The following is a 14410-nucleotide window of genomic DNA, read 5'->3' as shown; positions in this document are numbered from 1 at the left end:
GTTCTTTTTCATAGCTGTGTTCTTTGGGCAACGTTTAAACATGGGGAAGGTTCACTAATTCACAAACCATTTGATTATTAACGAATGGTAGCTAACAGTACAGTTAATTTTAAAAGTTCTTTACACTTAAAAAGTCTGAAGGGCAGTCTCGGCTCATTTAATAAAGTAAATCCTCTAACATGATGTATAGTTTCTCAGCTCTAGTGTGGCTGGTTCTTTTGAATAAATATTGAACTCAAAGTAACAGAAAACCCTGATATTAACAAAGACGATTAAAGACGTGTGAATTTTTGCACATATATTGAAGACAATATAGTCCAGTGAACTGGCATTAGGAACCAGAAATATTTTGATGTGCAGATTGATGTTTTAATAGATGAAAGACATGCAGCAAAGATGAGGTCACATGTCAAGTCATCCAAACCAGAAGTGGAACAATAGCATGTGTAGCTTTTATTTATAAAGAAAATGTCCAGCGTAAACAGTTTAGATTCAAATCTTCATGCAAGTAAAAAATCAGAGGTTTTTAATTCAACATTTTTCTTCTAACAATTATGTTTTATAAAGGATTTTATGATGTGTCAAAAATGTTCTTCTTTTTGCCATTCATTTTCATGTTCTTGAGGGTTCTTGATAAGACAACATCCTTGATAAGAAAAAAAGAGAGAGAAGGTGGGGGTTGAAATAAGCATCATTTCTGGTCAAGTATTTATTACAGTCTTAGCCCTTCAATATTTCATATAACTGGTTCTTGTTTTAATGAGGTACTGATAAAAGCAAGTAACCATCCCTGGTAAATTATACCACCAATTTCTTTTTAAAAACTCAATGTCGTTAACTACACTAACACCATTTTCTACAATTTTTTATCTAAGTTACTTATTCCTTTTTCTCTTAGAAATAGGAAATGCAAGATATAATAAAAAATTTAAATAGCACATACATTTTTCTACTCTGATTTCCACTTGTGTGTGTCTTATGAATTTTTTTTCTAGAATGTTCCAAGTATCTAAAAAACTGTCCTTATGTAGTTCATACAGCTCATTCTTTATAACCATTAGAAGAGTACCACATGCACTTTTAAGTCATTTAAAAATGTTCTTAGTTGAACCTAGAGTATAATTCCCATTTTATACTGTATCTTCAAAGGGGGCAAAACTCTGACCCAATAAAATGAATTACATTATTTTATTGCATTCTTTTAACATTTCTCTAAGAAAAGAACAGGATTGTTTTCCATTGATCAAGTAGTAGAAAATATATTTTAAAAATTCCTATGAGAAATAACTTCCAAATTCTTATATAGAACCGTGTTCCTGAAAACAAATACCATAATTTTAATCTTTGTTATTGACATGCTCTTCCCTCAGTATCAAGTTTGTACAACTGTGTTTCCCATCATTATTACGAACTTTTAATGAGAAATGGGAGGAAATGTGATTTTCTCTTATCTCAGAACATGTAGGTTAATTTTTCCACATTTAAATATTGCTCAAATTGATTTATTTACCCGATTGCCAAAGAGTCACAAATATCAAATGGCAAACAGTGCTTTGACTTTAGACCACTCAGAAAGCTTGTTGAATTAGTTAATACGTCTAGGAGTTGGCTTGGTTTAAAAAAATAAAGACAACGGGATTTTTTTCCCCTTTATAATGACCATAAAGTAGGACTGTTGTAGAACCTAATGTTTCTGAAATTTATAACATAATGAATCTCATGAATAACAACCTGAACAGAAAAAAAAATAGTTGCAGGTACAAGCCTCTCCTTACCTTTCTCTTTGAATACATCTTGGATATTTTAACTGCCCTCTGTCACATCGCACTCTCAATTCCGATCCGATAATAGGAAACTCAATGTAAGTATCTCTCTTACAAAGAAACTCAATATACTCGCCGTGCAAGATATATGGCCTATTGTCAAAACTCCATTTCAGGAGCAAATTATTACTTTCCATTGTATCAAAAGATAATGTGCAAGGCTCTGAAAAAAATAAAAAACCAGGAAAACCATCTTGATACCTCTCAGTGTTAACGGGAATCATTGTGTTGCTTTCTCATAATAACCTTAAAATTCCCAGGCATTAGAGCAGCAAGTAAGTTAGAATTCATATTCAAGTCAGAAAATATGTTCAAAGCTCACAGAAAACAGCCTGCCATTTATCTCTGTTGCCCTGAATTTGGAAAAAGGGTATGTCCTGCCAGTTACTGAGCTTTTTGCCATTAAGATTTGCAAAGACAGAAGGCAAAAAAGGTGTTTTTTAAAAAACATTAATAGTTAATAATAGTCATTGAGGGCTTCCCTGGTGGCGCAGTGGTTAAGAATCCGCCTGCCAATGCAGGGGACACGGGTTCGAGCCCTGGCCCGGGCAGATCCCACATGCCGCGGAGCAGCTAAGCCCGTGAGCCACAGCTACTGAAGCCCACGCACCGCAACAAAGACCCGATGCAGCCAAAAATAAAAATAAATAAAATTTTTAAAAAAAAAAAATAATAATAGTCATTGAAATAGTGTTCTTTTTCTTTTTTCTTCTTCAGAAAGTGCAAATAAAACACCCATGAGACGAACCATTGATGGTTGGATAGATAATATTTTATGGAAATGTAGAAACAAGCTAGAGTCTTGACACTGACTCAGAATTTATGACCTGATGTATAAAGTATATCCAAAGTAATTAACAGTTTCTTCTCTTTTAAATTTCAGTTATTAAGGATTATTAAGATAGGATTGAGATGCTTTAAATTTTAAGCATTGACAGTATTATTGTGTCCTTCTTCCTTATGCATTAAAACAAAACAAAATTAAAACTTAAGATAAGAACTAGGACACCCAACAAACTTCTCTGGTTTCTTTTCCTTGATAAAAACATTGGTATTTTTAAAATACCAAATGTCAAATCATGTCAGAAAATGGGGCTGCTTGTGCTCATATTTGCCTCCTGGATGACTGAGCACCAAGCAGTTGCTTCTGAGATAAATAAAAAGGTCCAGAGTTGCTAACAGAGCAAATGAATCATACAACTGACACGCTAAAATACTTCTTTATTCAGTCGTTCTCAAGTGAAGGCCTGTGTGTCAGATGTCATCCTAGAAACGCTATAGATAGAAAACAAATGACGGGAATGATTAGAAAGAGTCTAACAGGATCTTTATAGTCACTGAAAAATAGTTTTGAAAATGAGATCAAATGGTACTATTGTTTAGAATGTTCTACAAAACATGCAATTTAAATTAAAACAAGTTCAAAATTGTTTTACGGAACTTCTGCTCTCAACCATGACAGTAACCTATATCAGACCAGCACTTCTACTAAGAACTAGAAACTCTGAAAACAGACCCAAAGCAAGTATTTCAAGGGATCAGAGCATTTTCAAGGCAGGCAGTACTCCAGAGGCTAAGGGTCTGGTAAAAGCCCATTAAGATGAGTTCCACACTCTGTGCCATTTTTCTCTTGGGGCTTTGTTGACTTTCAGCGCAAGCTGAGAGACTAGATACAGATGGGCTGGTGACAAACACAGAGCCAGAAGAGCTGCTGGAAATCCCACGGGGTTGAGGATAGAAAAGTGGGTCAGCCAAGACAGCCAGGACTTGACGTGTCAGAGCCCAGAGAGATGGGAGGTATGACGAAATGAGCTTGATACTCTGCCCTGGCTTTGCCAGGGGGGCATCTGCCTATTCTTGATTGTGCAGAGAGAAAATGAGGAGCTCAGTTTGAAGTGAATGGAAAGCTACAGTGAGCAGTGGCCATCTCCCAGGAATATCAGAGCCAGGCAGGAAGGGGGACCTTGGTATACACACCAAACTCTAGTGAAGAACCCTGCAGGGTACATTCTATGAGCAGGAGCAAACAAAGTTCTGAAAATAAGCTTAGAGAAAGCTTTGTCTCTCACTGAATAGAGAATAAATTTCCCTACACTATCAGCCAGAAGATGGGATGAGTATTGTCTGGAATAAGATGGCATCATTGTCTCAAGATCCTAAAATTTTATCCACACATAAATATTTGATATTCAATCAACCATTAACAGAAATAGCAAGAAATGGATCTAGAAAATAGCTTACAGATGATCCAGATATTGGAATTTGCAGACAAGGAGTTAAAAATAAATAATTGCGACTAATATGGTCAAGAAATAGATGTTAAGATGAAGTCTTTCATCAGACAACTCAAATCTACAAAAAAAAATGAAATGGATATTCTAGAAATGCAAAGATAATAGTTGAAATTGAGAACTCAGTATACAAGTTTAAAGCAGATTGTACACATCTAAAGAGAGGATTCATGAACTGGAAAATATATCAGCAGAGAATTACCAAACTGAAACAATGAGAAGATAAAAGGAAAGAAAATATTGATTTTAAGAGACAGGGGACACTGGAAAAAGATGTAACATGTGTTTTATGGAATCACAGAAAGAGTGGAAAGAGAAAATGTTAAAAATATTTGAAAAGACATTAGCCAAACATTTCCAAAACCTATGAAAGATATCAAGTCACAGATTCAAGAAGTCCTACCAACTAGGAGAATAAAATGCACAAAGAAACCAACATCTATGTCCAACCAAAATAACCTACTGAGAAGGCAAAGAGAATCTCAAAGGCAGCAGAGTAAAAGATGCTTACTTTCAAAAACGTACTATTAAAATGGTCTTTGACTATTTAACAAAAAGTACAAAAACAGAAAAGGATGAAATGACATCCTTAAAGCATTGAAAGAAAATAATGGACAAGCTAGAATTCTATATCAGGCAAAAATATTCCTCAAAGGAGAAAAAAAATAAAGAGATTTGCAGACAAACACAAACTGAGAAAATAATAAAGAACTAATTTTTTCAGGCATACAAAAAATGAGAAACAAGAAAAGATGAGGTAGATAGCCTCATCCACCAGAGGGCAGACAGCAGAAGCAAGAAGAACTACAATCCTGCAGTCTGTGTAACAAAAACCACATTCACAGAAAGATAGACAAGATGAAAAGGCAGAGGGCTACGTACCAGATGAAGGAGCAAGATAAAACCCCAGAAAAACAACTAAATGAAGTGGAGATAGGCAACTTTCCAGAAAAAGAATTCAGAATAATGATAGTGAAGATGATCCAGGACGTCGGAAAAAGAATGGAGGCAAAGATCTAGAAGATGAAAGAAATGTTTAACAAAGATCTACGAGAATTAAAGAACAAATAAACAGAGATGAACAATACAATAACTGAAATGAAAACTACACTAGAAGGAATCAATAGCAGAATAACTGAGGCAGAAGAACCCATAAGTGACCTGGAAGACAGAATGATGGAATTCACAGCTGTGGAACAGAATAAAGAAAAAAGAATGAAAAGAAATAAAGACAGCCTATGAGACCTCTGGGACAACATTAAACGCAACAACATTCACATTACAGGGGTCCCAGAAGGAGAAGAGAAAGTGAAAGGACCCGAGAAAATATTTGAAGAGATTATAGTCGAAAACTTCCCTAACATGGGAAAGGAATAGTCAACCAAATCCAGGAAGCACAGAGGTCCCATACAGGATAAACCCAAGGAGAAACATGCCGAGACACATAGTAATCAAATTGGCAAAAATTTAAAAAAAAGAAAAATTATTGAAAGCAGCAAGGGAAAAACAACAAATAACATACAAGGGAACTCCCATAAGGTTAACAGCTGATTACTCAGCAGAAACTCTACAAGCCAGAAGGGAGTGGCATGATATACTTAAAGTGATGAAAGGGAAGAACCTGCAACCAAGATTACTCTACCCGGCAAGGATCTCATTCAGATTCAATGGAGAAATCAAAAGCTTTACAGACAAGCAAAAGCTAAGAGAACTCAGCACCACCAAACCAGCTCTACAACAAATGCTAAAGGAACTTCTCTAAGTGGGAAACACAAGAGAAGAAAAGGACCTACAAAATCAAACCCCAAACAATTAAGAAAATGGCCATAGAAACATACATATCGATAATTACCTTAAACGTGAATGGATTAAATGCTCCAACCAAAAGACACAGGCTTGCTGAATGTGCTGAATGGATACAAATACAAGACTCATCTATATCCTATCTACAAGAGACCCATTTCAGACCTAGGGACACATTCAGACTAAAAGTGAGGGGATGGAAAAATATATTCCATGAGAATGGAAATCAAAAGAAAGCTGGAGTAGCAATACTCATATCAGATAAAATAGACTTTAAAATAAAGAATGTTACAAGAGACAAGGAAGGACACTACATAATGATCAAGGGATCAATCCAAGAAGAAGATATAACAATTATAAATATATATGCACCCAACATAGGAGCACCTCAATACATAAGGCAATGGCTAACAGCTCTAAAAGAGGAAATCAACAGTAACAGAATAATAGTGGGGACTTTAACACCTCACTTACACCAATGGAAAGATCATCCAAACAGAAAATTAACAAGGAAACACAAGCTTTAAATGACACAATAGACCAGGCAGATTTAATTGATATTTATAGGACATTCCACCCAAAAACAGAAGATTACACTTTCTTCTCAAGTGCGCACGGAACATTCTCCAGGATAGATCACATCTTGGGTCACAAATCAAGCCTCAGCAAATTTAAGAAAATTAAAATCATATCAAGCATCTTTTCTGACCACAACACTATGAGGTTAGAAGTCAATTACAGGGAAGAAAGCAAAAAAAACACAAACACATGGAGGCTAAGCAATATGTTACTAAATAACCAAGAGAACACTGAAGAAATCAAAGAGGAAAGCAAAAAATACCTAGAGACAAATGACAATGAAAACACGACAATCCAAAACCTATGGGATGCAGAAAAAGCAGTTCTAAGAGGGAAGTTTATAGCTATACAAGCCTACCTCAAGAAACAAGAAAAATCTCAAATAAACAATCTAACCATTCACCTAAAGGAACTAGAGAAAGAAGAGCAAACAAAACCCAAAGTTAGCAGAAGGAAAGAAATCATAAAGATCAGAGCAGAAATAAATGAAATAGAAACAAAGAAAACAATAGCACAGATCAATAAAACTATAAGCTGGTTCTTTGAGAAGATAAACAAAATTGATAACCATTAACCAGACTCATCAAGAAAAAGAGGGCGAGGGCTCAAATCAATAAAATTAGAAATGAAAAAGAAGTTACAACAGGCAGCGCAGAAATACAAAGCATCCAAGAGACTACGACAAGCAACTCTGTGCCAATAAAATGGACAACCTGAAAGAAATGGACAAATTCTTAGAAAGGTATAACCTTCCAAGACTGAACTAGGAAGAAATAGAAAATATGAATAGACCAATCACAAGTAATGAAATTGAAACTGTGATTAAAAATCTTCCAACAAATAAAAGTCCAGGACCAGATGGTTTCACAGGTGAATTCTACCACTTACAGAAGAGCTAACACCCATCCTTCTCAAACTCTTCCGAAAATTTGCAGAGGAAGGAACACTCCCAAACACATTCTATGAGGCCACCATCACCCTGATACCAAAACCAGACAAAGATACTACAAAAGAAGAAAATTACAGCCCAGTATCACTGATGAACATAGATTTTAAAATCCTCAACAAAATACTAGCAAACAGAATCCAACAACACATTAAAAGGATCATACACCATGATCAAGTGGGATTTATACCAGGGATGCAAGGATTCTTCAACATATGAAAATCAATCAATGTGATACACGATATTAACAAATTGAAGAAGAAAAACCATATGATCATCTCAATAGATGCAGAAAAAGGTTTTGACAAAACTCAACACCCATTTATGATAAAAACGCTCCAGAGAGTGGGCATAGAGCAAACCTACCTCAACATAATAAAGGCCATATATGATAAACCCACAGCAAACATCATTCTCAATGGTGAAAAACTGAAAGCATTTCCTCTAAGATCAGGAACAAGACAAGGATGTCCACTCTCGCCACTATTATTCAACATAGTTTTGGAAGTCCTAGCCATGGCAATCAGAGAAGAAAATGAGAAAAAGGAATACATATTGGAAAAGAAGTAAAACTGTCACTGTTTGCAGATTACATGATACTATACATAGAGAATCCTTAAGATGCCACCAGAAAACTACTAGAGCTAATGAATGAATTTGATAAAGTTGCAGGGTACAAAATTTGTGAACAGAAATCTCTTGCATTCCTACACACTAATGATGAAAAATCTGAAAGAGAAATTAAGGAAACACTCCCATTTACCACTGCAACAAAAAGAATAAAATACCTAAGAATAAACCTACCTAGGGAGACAAAAGACCTGTATGCAGAAAACTATAAGACACTGTTGAAAGAAATTAAAGATGATACCAACAGATGGAGAGATATACCATGTTCTTGGATTGGAAGAATCAATATTGTGAAAATGACTATACTACCCAAAGCAATCTACAGATTCAATGTAATCCCTATCAAATTACCAATGGCATTTTTTACAGAACTAGAACAAAAAGTCTTAAAATTTGTATGAAGACACAAAAGACCCCAAATAGCCAAAGCACTCATGAGGGAAAAAACGGAGCTGGAGGAATCAGACTCCCTGACTTCAGACTATACTACAAAGCTACAGTAATCAAGACAATATGGTACTGGCACAAAAACAGAAATATAGATCAGTGGAACAGGATAGAAAGCCCAGAGGTGAACCCACATACCTATGGTCAACTAATTTATGAGAAAGGAGGCAAGCATATACAATGGAGAAAAGACAGTCTCTTCAATAAGTGGTGCTGGGAAAACTGGACAACTACATGTAAAAGAATGAAATTAGAACACTCCCTAACACTATACACAAAAATAAACTCAAAATGGATTAGAGACCTAAATGTAAGACCGGACACCATAAAACTCTTAGAGGGAAACATAGGAAGAACAGTCTTTGACATAAATCACAGCAAGATCTTTTTTGACCCACCTCCTAGAATAATGGAAATTAAAACAAAAAGAAACAAATGGGACCTAATGAAATTTAAAAGCTTTTGCAAAGCAAAGGAAGCTACAAACAAGATGAAAATACAGCCCTCAGAATGGGAAAAAAATATTTGCAAACGAATCAACAGACAAAGGATTAATCTCCAAAATATATAAACAGTGCATGCAGCTCAATATTAAGAAAAACAACCCATTCAAAAAATGGGCAGAAGACCTAAACAGACATTTCTCCAAAGAGGACATATAGATGGCCGAGAAGCACATAAAAAGCTGCTCAACATCACTAATTATTAGAGAAATGCAAATCAAAACTATAAAGAGGTATCACCTCACACCATTTAGAATAGGCATCATCAGAAAATCTACAAACAACAAATGCTGGAGAGGGTGTGGAGAAAAGGGAACCCTCTTGCACCATTGGTAGGAATGTAAATTGATACAGCCACTACGGAGAATAATATGGAGGTTCCTTAAACCACTAAAAGTAGAATTACCATATGAGTCAGCAATCCCACTCCTGGGCATATACCTAGAGAAAACCATAATTGAAAAAGACACATGTACCCCCAATGTTCATTGCAGCACTATTTACAATAGCAAGGTCATGGAAGCAACCTAAATGCCCATCGACAGACGAATGGGTAAAGAAGATGTGGTACATATATACAATGGAATATTACTCATCCATAAAAAGGAAAATGGGTCACTTGTAGAGACATGGATGAATCTAGAGACTGTCATACAGAGTGAAGTAAGTCAGAAAGAGTAAAACAAATACTGCATATTAATGCCTATATGTGGAACCTAGAAAAATGGTACAGATGAACCAGTTTGCAGGGCAGAAATTGAGACACAGATGTAGAGAACAAACGTATGGACACAAAGAGGGAAAAGTGGTGGTGGGGGGGTGGTAGTGGTGGGATGAATTGAGAGATTGGGATTGACATGTATACACTAATGTGTATAAAATGGATGACTAATAAGAAACTGCTGTATCAAAAAATAAATTAAAAAAAAAAGAAAAGATGAGGAACAAATTACTGATAAATATATGGGTAAATCTAAAAGAACACTGTTGGACAACATAATATTAATATATCTTTGGGACTTAAACTATATGTACAATGAAAATGCATGACATAATAATACAAAAAGTGGGAAGAGTAAATAAAAGTGTTCTGTGTCCTAGAGAAATGGTAAAACTACGAATTTGTACTCAATTGTAATAAGGCAATTTTGCATTATGAAATCTCTATGATAACAGCTAAAGGAAGTCTGCAGGAACGTATAATCCACAAGCTAAGAGAGAGTAAAATGGTATAACAAAAAATTTGATTTGCCCATGAGAAAACAATTAAAAAAAAGAGAAAACAGAACATAGAACAGATAGGATATATATCTAGTATAGTAAGGTAGTAGCTATAAACCCAAACATATCAGTAATCACATTAATATGTAAATGGACTAAATAATCCATTGTAAAGGAAATGACTGTCAGACTGAATAAGTATAATTTTACATACACTAACTATATATTGCTTGTAAGACATACACATTACAAGTAAGAATCCAGAAAGTTGAAAGTTAAAGGATGAAAAATTGTACACCTTGTAAATACTTGGCAAACGCCAGTTGGTACAGCTAAAGTAGATTTTACGGCAAAACCAAACAAAAACAAAGCATTACTATAGGTAAAGAAAGACTCAAATTATACAGATTCAACGTTTCAATCTGTGTGCACCTAATAAAATAGCATCAAAATACATAACCAAAATTTGACAGAACTAAAATGATAAATATTTTTAAATGTACCATGTGAGAGAATTTAACACACCACTTTTGATAATTGGTAGAAAAATAAACAAATAAACAAACAAACATAAATCTGGACAGATAAGAATGAACTTAGTAACATGAGAAACAAAATTCAATTCACTTGGTATGTATGTAACAACAGTGAACCCAACAAGGACAAAATTAATTTATTTCCAGTGAAAAGGTTTACCTGAAACAAGTATATGCTTGTAATAGACTAAGTGAATTTCAAAGAACAGATATAATTCAAAGTATGTCTCAATGGATTTAGACTAGAAATCAACAACCAAAAGAAAACTAGAAAATCCTCCAATGTTTAGAATTTTAAAAATAAACTTCTACATAACTCAGAGTGCATAGAAGATATCAAAATGGGTATTATAAATTTTTAGCTGAATGATAGTAAAAATCAAAAATATAAAAATGTGTGGGATGAAGCTGAAGTTATGCTCAGTGTGAAATTTATATCCTTAAATTCATTTTTAGGGAAAAACATAAAAGATGAAAATTAGTACTCTAAGTATACACCTAAACAAGCTAGAAAAAGAATAATAAAATAAATCCAAGAAAGTAGAAGAGAGGAAATAATAAAGACAAGAATATAAATTAATGAAATAGCAACATTTGATGAAAGTATCAAAAAATGCAGATACTGATTGCTTATAAGGACCAATAAAATTTACAGACCCTCAGCAAGATATATCAGAAAGACATACTTCTTCACAGTAGTATAACAAAAGACACATCACTAAAGGCATTAAAAAGACCATAAAAGGATGTCATGAACGTTATATCAACAAACTTGACAATTTAGATATAATGGACACATTCTTACAAACCACTTCCTACTGAAACTGAGAGAAGAGAATAATAACCTAATATCTATTAAACAAATTGAAGTTGTCATTAAAATCTTTCCTCAAAAAAAACCTCAAGGCCCAGGTGGCATCTCTGATGATTTCATACAATTATTAAAGAAGAAATAGTACCAGTCTTAGACAAAATCTAGAGAATTGATAAAGAGGGAATACTTCCCAACCCATTGTATGAAGTTAGCAGAAACTTGATACAAAACCCAAAAGGAAAATAACAAACCAATCTCCCTCATGAAAATAGTTGCAAAAATCCTACGTAGAGTATTTGCAAATAAAATCCAACAATATATAAAAAGCATAATTCATCACAACCATGTGGGATTTATTACAGAAATACAATCCTGCTTTAACATTCAAAAAAGAAGCAATGTAATTCCAGGGAAAAAAAATAAATGTAATAATCATATGATTGTTTCAACAGATCTTGCTAAAATTAAACTCACTGAAGGTTTTTTTAAACTCTTAGCAAAATAGAAATAGGTGGTTTCTATATCTTTATTTTGATTTTTTTTAACGTATTTGTAACACCATATTTAAAGATGAACTACTGAAAGATTTAGTTATGAGATCAGAACACAGATACCCACCACTTATACTCAGCATTATACTGAAGTCCAAGACAGTGAAATAAGATAAGAAAATAAATGAAAGTCAGATATAAACACAAAGAAATATTTTCTTTTCATTTAAAAATATGCTATTTTATGACTCCTGAGAATTTTGGGAGATAGTGTTACTTTTATTAGGATGCCTCATCAACAAGGCATTATCATCTTTCAGATTGAGGGGACCATTCCTATATCTGTTTCCCGCTGTCCTCGTGTTTTCTAGCACAGCACCAATAACACTGAATGACCACTGTTAGACTGGTTACCCACAGCACACAGCTTAACCATCCTATAGGTCCTACCAACCCAGTACCTCATGTATGGTTTGTACTTAAAAAGTACTTGTCAGAATGAGCTGAATTCTAGTTATTTATGATCTAGAGGAAAGAGTAGAAACCAGTAATTCAACAAGCACACTAATAAAATAACAAAAATGCAAAATTTAAATTTTATATTAGTGCTATATCAACTCGAAGAGAAGAGGAAGTGAAAAATATGGTTTTGTTTTAATAAATAGAGACATATGTGGCAGTACTTACCCAAACACAATGGTGGTGTAGTCCACACGCCCTCTAAACAATAGGACTCCTGAGACCCTTGTAGGAAATGGTGCTCGAAACATCTGTATTCCACTGAGGAACCATTTTCATAGGTCCTGACTGTTGAACTCTTAATAACTCCATTTTTAATAAGTGGGGGAGATGCACATGTTCTTTTAGATTCTGCAAAAATAATAAAGTCTGCAATGAATTGCTACAATAGGCAGCCAGTGTTTTTATAATCTCTACAGAAATAAAACAATACATTTCATGTAAAAGCATTTTTAAGACATCTCTCAAGTAATTTTTAAATATCAAAAGCATTTCTGCAATAACTTCATACATAAAATTTATGATTGCAATTAGTATATCATAATATTAAATACACGTTTAAAACTAGCAAAGTATTAATTATTGTGATTTTACTTTTCCCCTTTCTATTTGCCAAAAGTGAAAGCATATAAGATCCGTCTTGAGGCCATGCTTTCTGTATGCATTCTCTTCCTGTTTCCTTATTAAAAGTGACAGTCCCATGCCCGAGGAGTACACAAAGTCTCTCGCTCTACCTTAAGCCCTCTTCTGAGACACTGCTGCCCTGCAAACCCTGAGGAAAGCAATGCTTTACAGGGTTGTTGATTGCTCACAAGAGGGTGATCCATCCTCTGAAAGTCTGGTGATATGTACAAAATCTCATGATTTCTCTTTATAAAACTGACTTACAGAATTAAAAGAGGTCAGCATAGATCCTATTTAAGGGTATGTGCTGATTGGAAATTGATCAGGTCATTCCCAATTTTATACATTAGATGATGAGGGTGGTGGATTGCTTAGGGTCTTATCCTTTGAACTCATACTGATCACCTGTGATATTGGTCACCCAAGAAATTGTCAGGAAGCACTATTGTTTTACCTTTTCTAATACATGAAGGATATTTCACTTCGCCTCTGTTGCACTGCACCGATAATTCAGAGGGTGCAGTTGATGGAGACAAGTCATACCCCTGTTTACATACAAAATCTATTAAATCTCCATGTAAGATCTTCCCTTCATAATTCCACTTCATCCCTAGGTTATTTCTGCTCATGTCATCCATGTTAACTGTACACGGCTCTGTAAAACAAAGGGTCTTTTCAATTCTTTACTCATGTCACAAGTATGAAAGTGATATATTTTTACAAAAAAAATTATGACAGGCATCAAAAGCGGTATTTTATATTTACCATTTATCATTATTAAAGCTCTTCACACATATACATGATAAAGGATACACTTTATTGCTGTCAAATGAATTTATATATTTTGTATTATCTTCAACATATCATAAATTAAAACCACTTAATTTGAAACATTAAAAATATTGTTTAAGGCAACAACCACTTAGGTTCATCCTGATTTCCTTCCTATAAAATAAAATCTTCAAATAGAAAATGTATTAACTGTGTAATATTTGTGGGACACTTACCACTTGATATTCGTCGGTGAATAAAACAAAGATCCCTGCCCTCATGGAGATTACCTTCTAACTGGGAGACACACACACACAATCAACAATAAATGTAATAAATATATGGATCTTATAATTTGGGGCCATCTTTAAACTACATATAATAAGTGTGATAGGAAAATTAATAGTGGAGG

At 34.2% G+C, this 14410-nt stretch overlaps 1 protein-coding gene across 1 annotated transcript in view; it reads right to left on the bottom strand.

The window, feature by feature from the left end:
- Positions 1 to 426: 426 nt before the first annotated feature.
- The window catches only part of F13B (coagulation factor XIII B chain), a 38887-nt gene continuing 24903 nt past the window's right edge, over positions 427 to 14410 (bottom strand). Inside the window, exons 9-12 of the mRNA XM_065880181.1 lie at positions 13682 to 13882; positions 12772 to 12954; positions 1776 to 1986; positions 427 to 646 (exon numbers count right to left, since the gene is read on the bottom strand). Of these exons, the coding sequence (XP_065736253.1) occupies positions 613 to 646; positions 1776 to 1986; positions 12772 to 12954; positions 13682 to 13882 (629 nt within the window). The 3' untranslated portion in view covers positions 427 to 612. The remainder of the gene's footprint in view (positions 647 to 1775; positions 1987 to 12771; positions 12955 to 13681; positions 13883 to 14410) is intronic.

Source organism: Phocoena phocoena, chromosome 1 (assembly GCF_963924675.1).
Source record: "Phocoena phocoena chromosome 1, mPhoPho1.1, whole genome shotgun sequence".
In the NCBI taxonomy this organism is placed as follows: domain Eukaryota; kingdom Metazoa; phylum Chordata; class Mammalia; order Artiodactyla; family Phocoenidae; genus Phocoena; species Phocoena phocoena.
The sequence above is the reverse complement of the archived record's forward strand: the minus strand, read 5'-3'. Positions and strand labels throughout refer to the sequence as shown.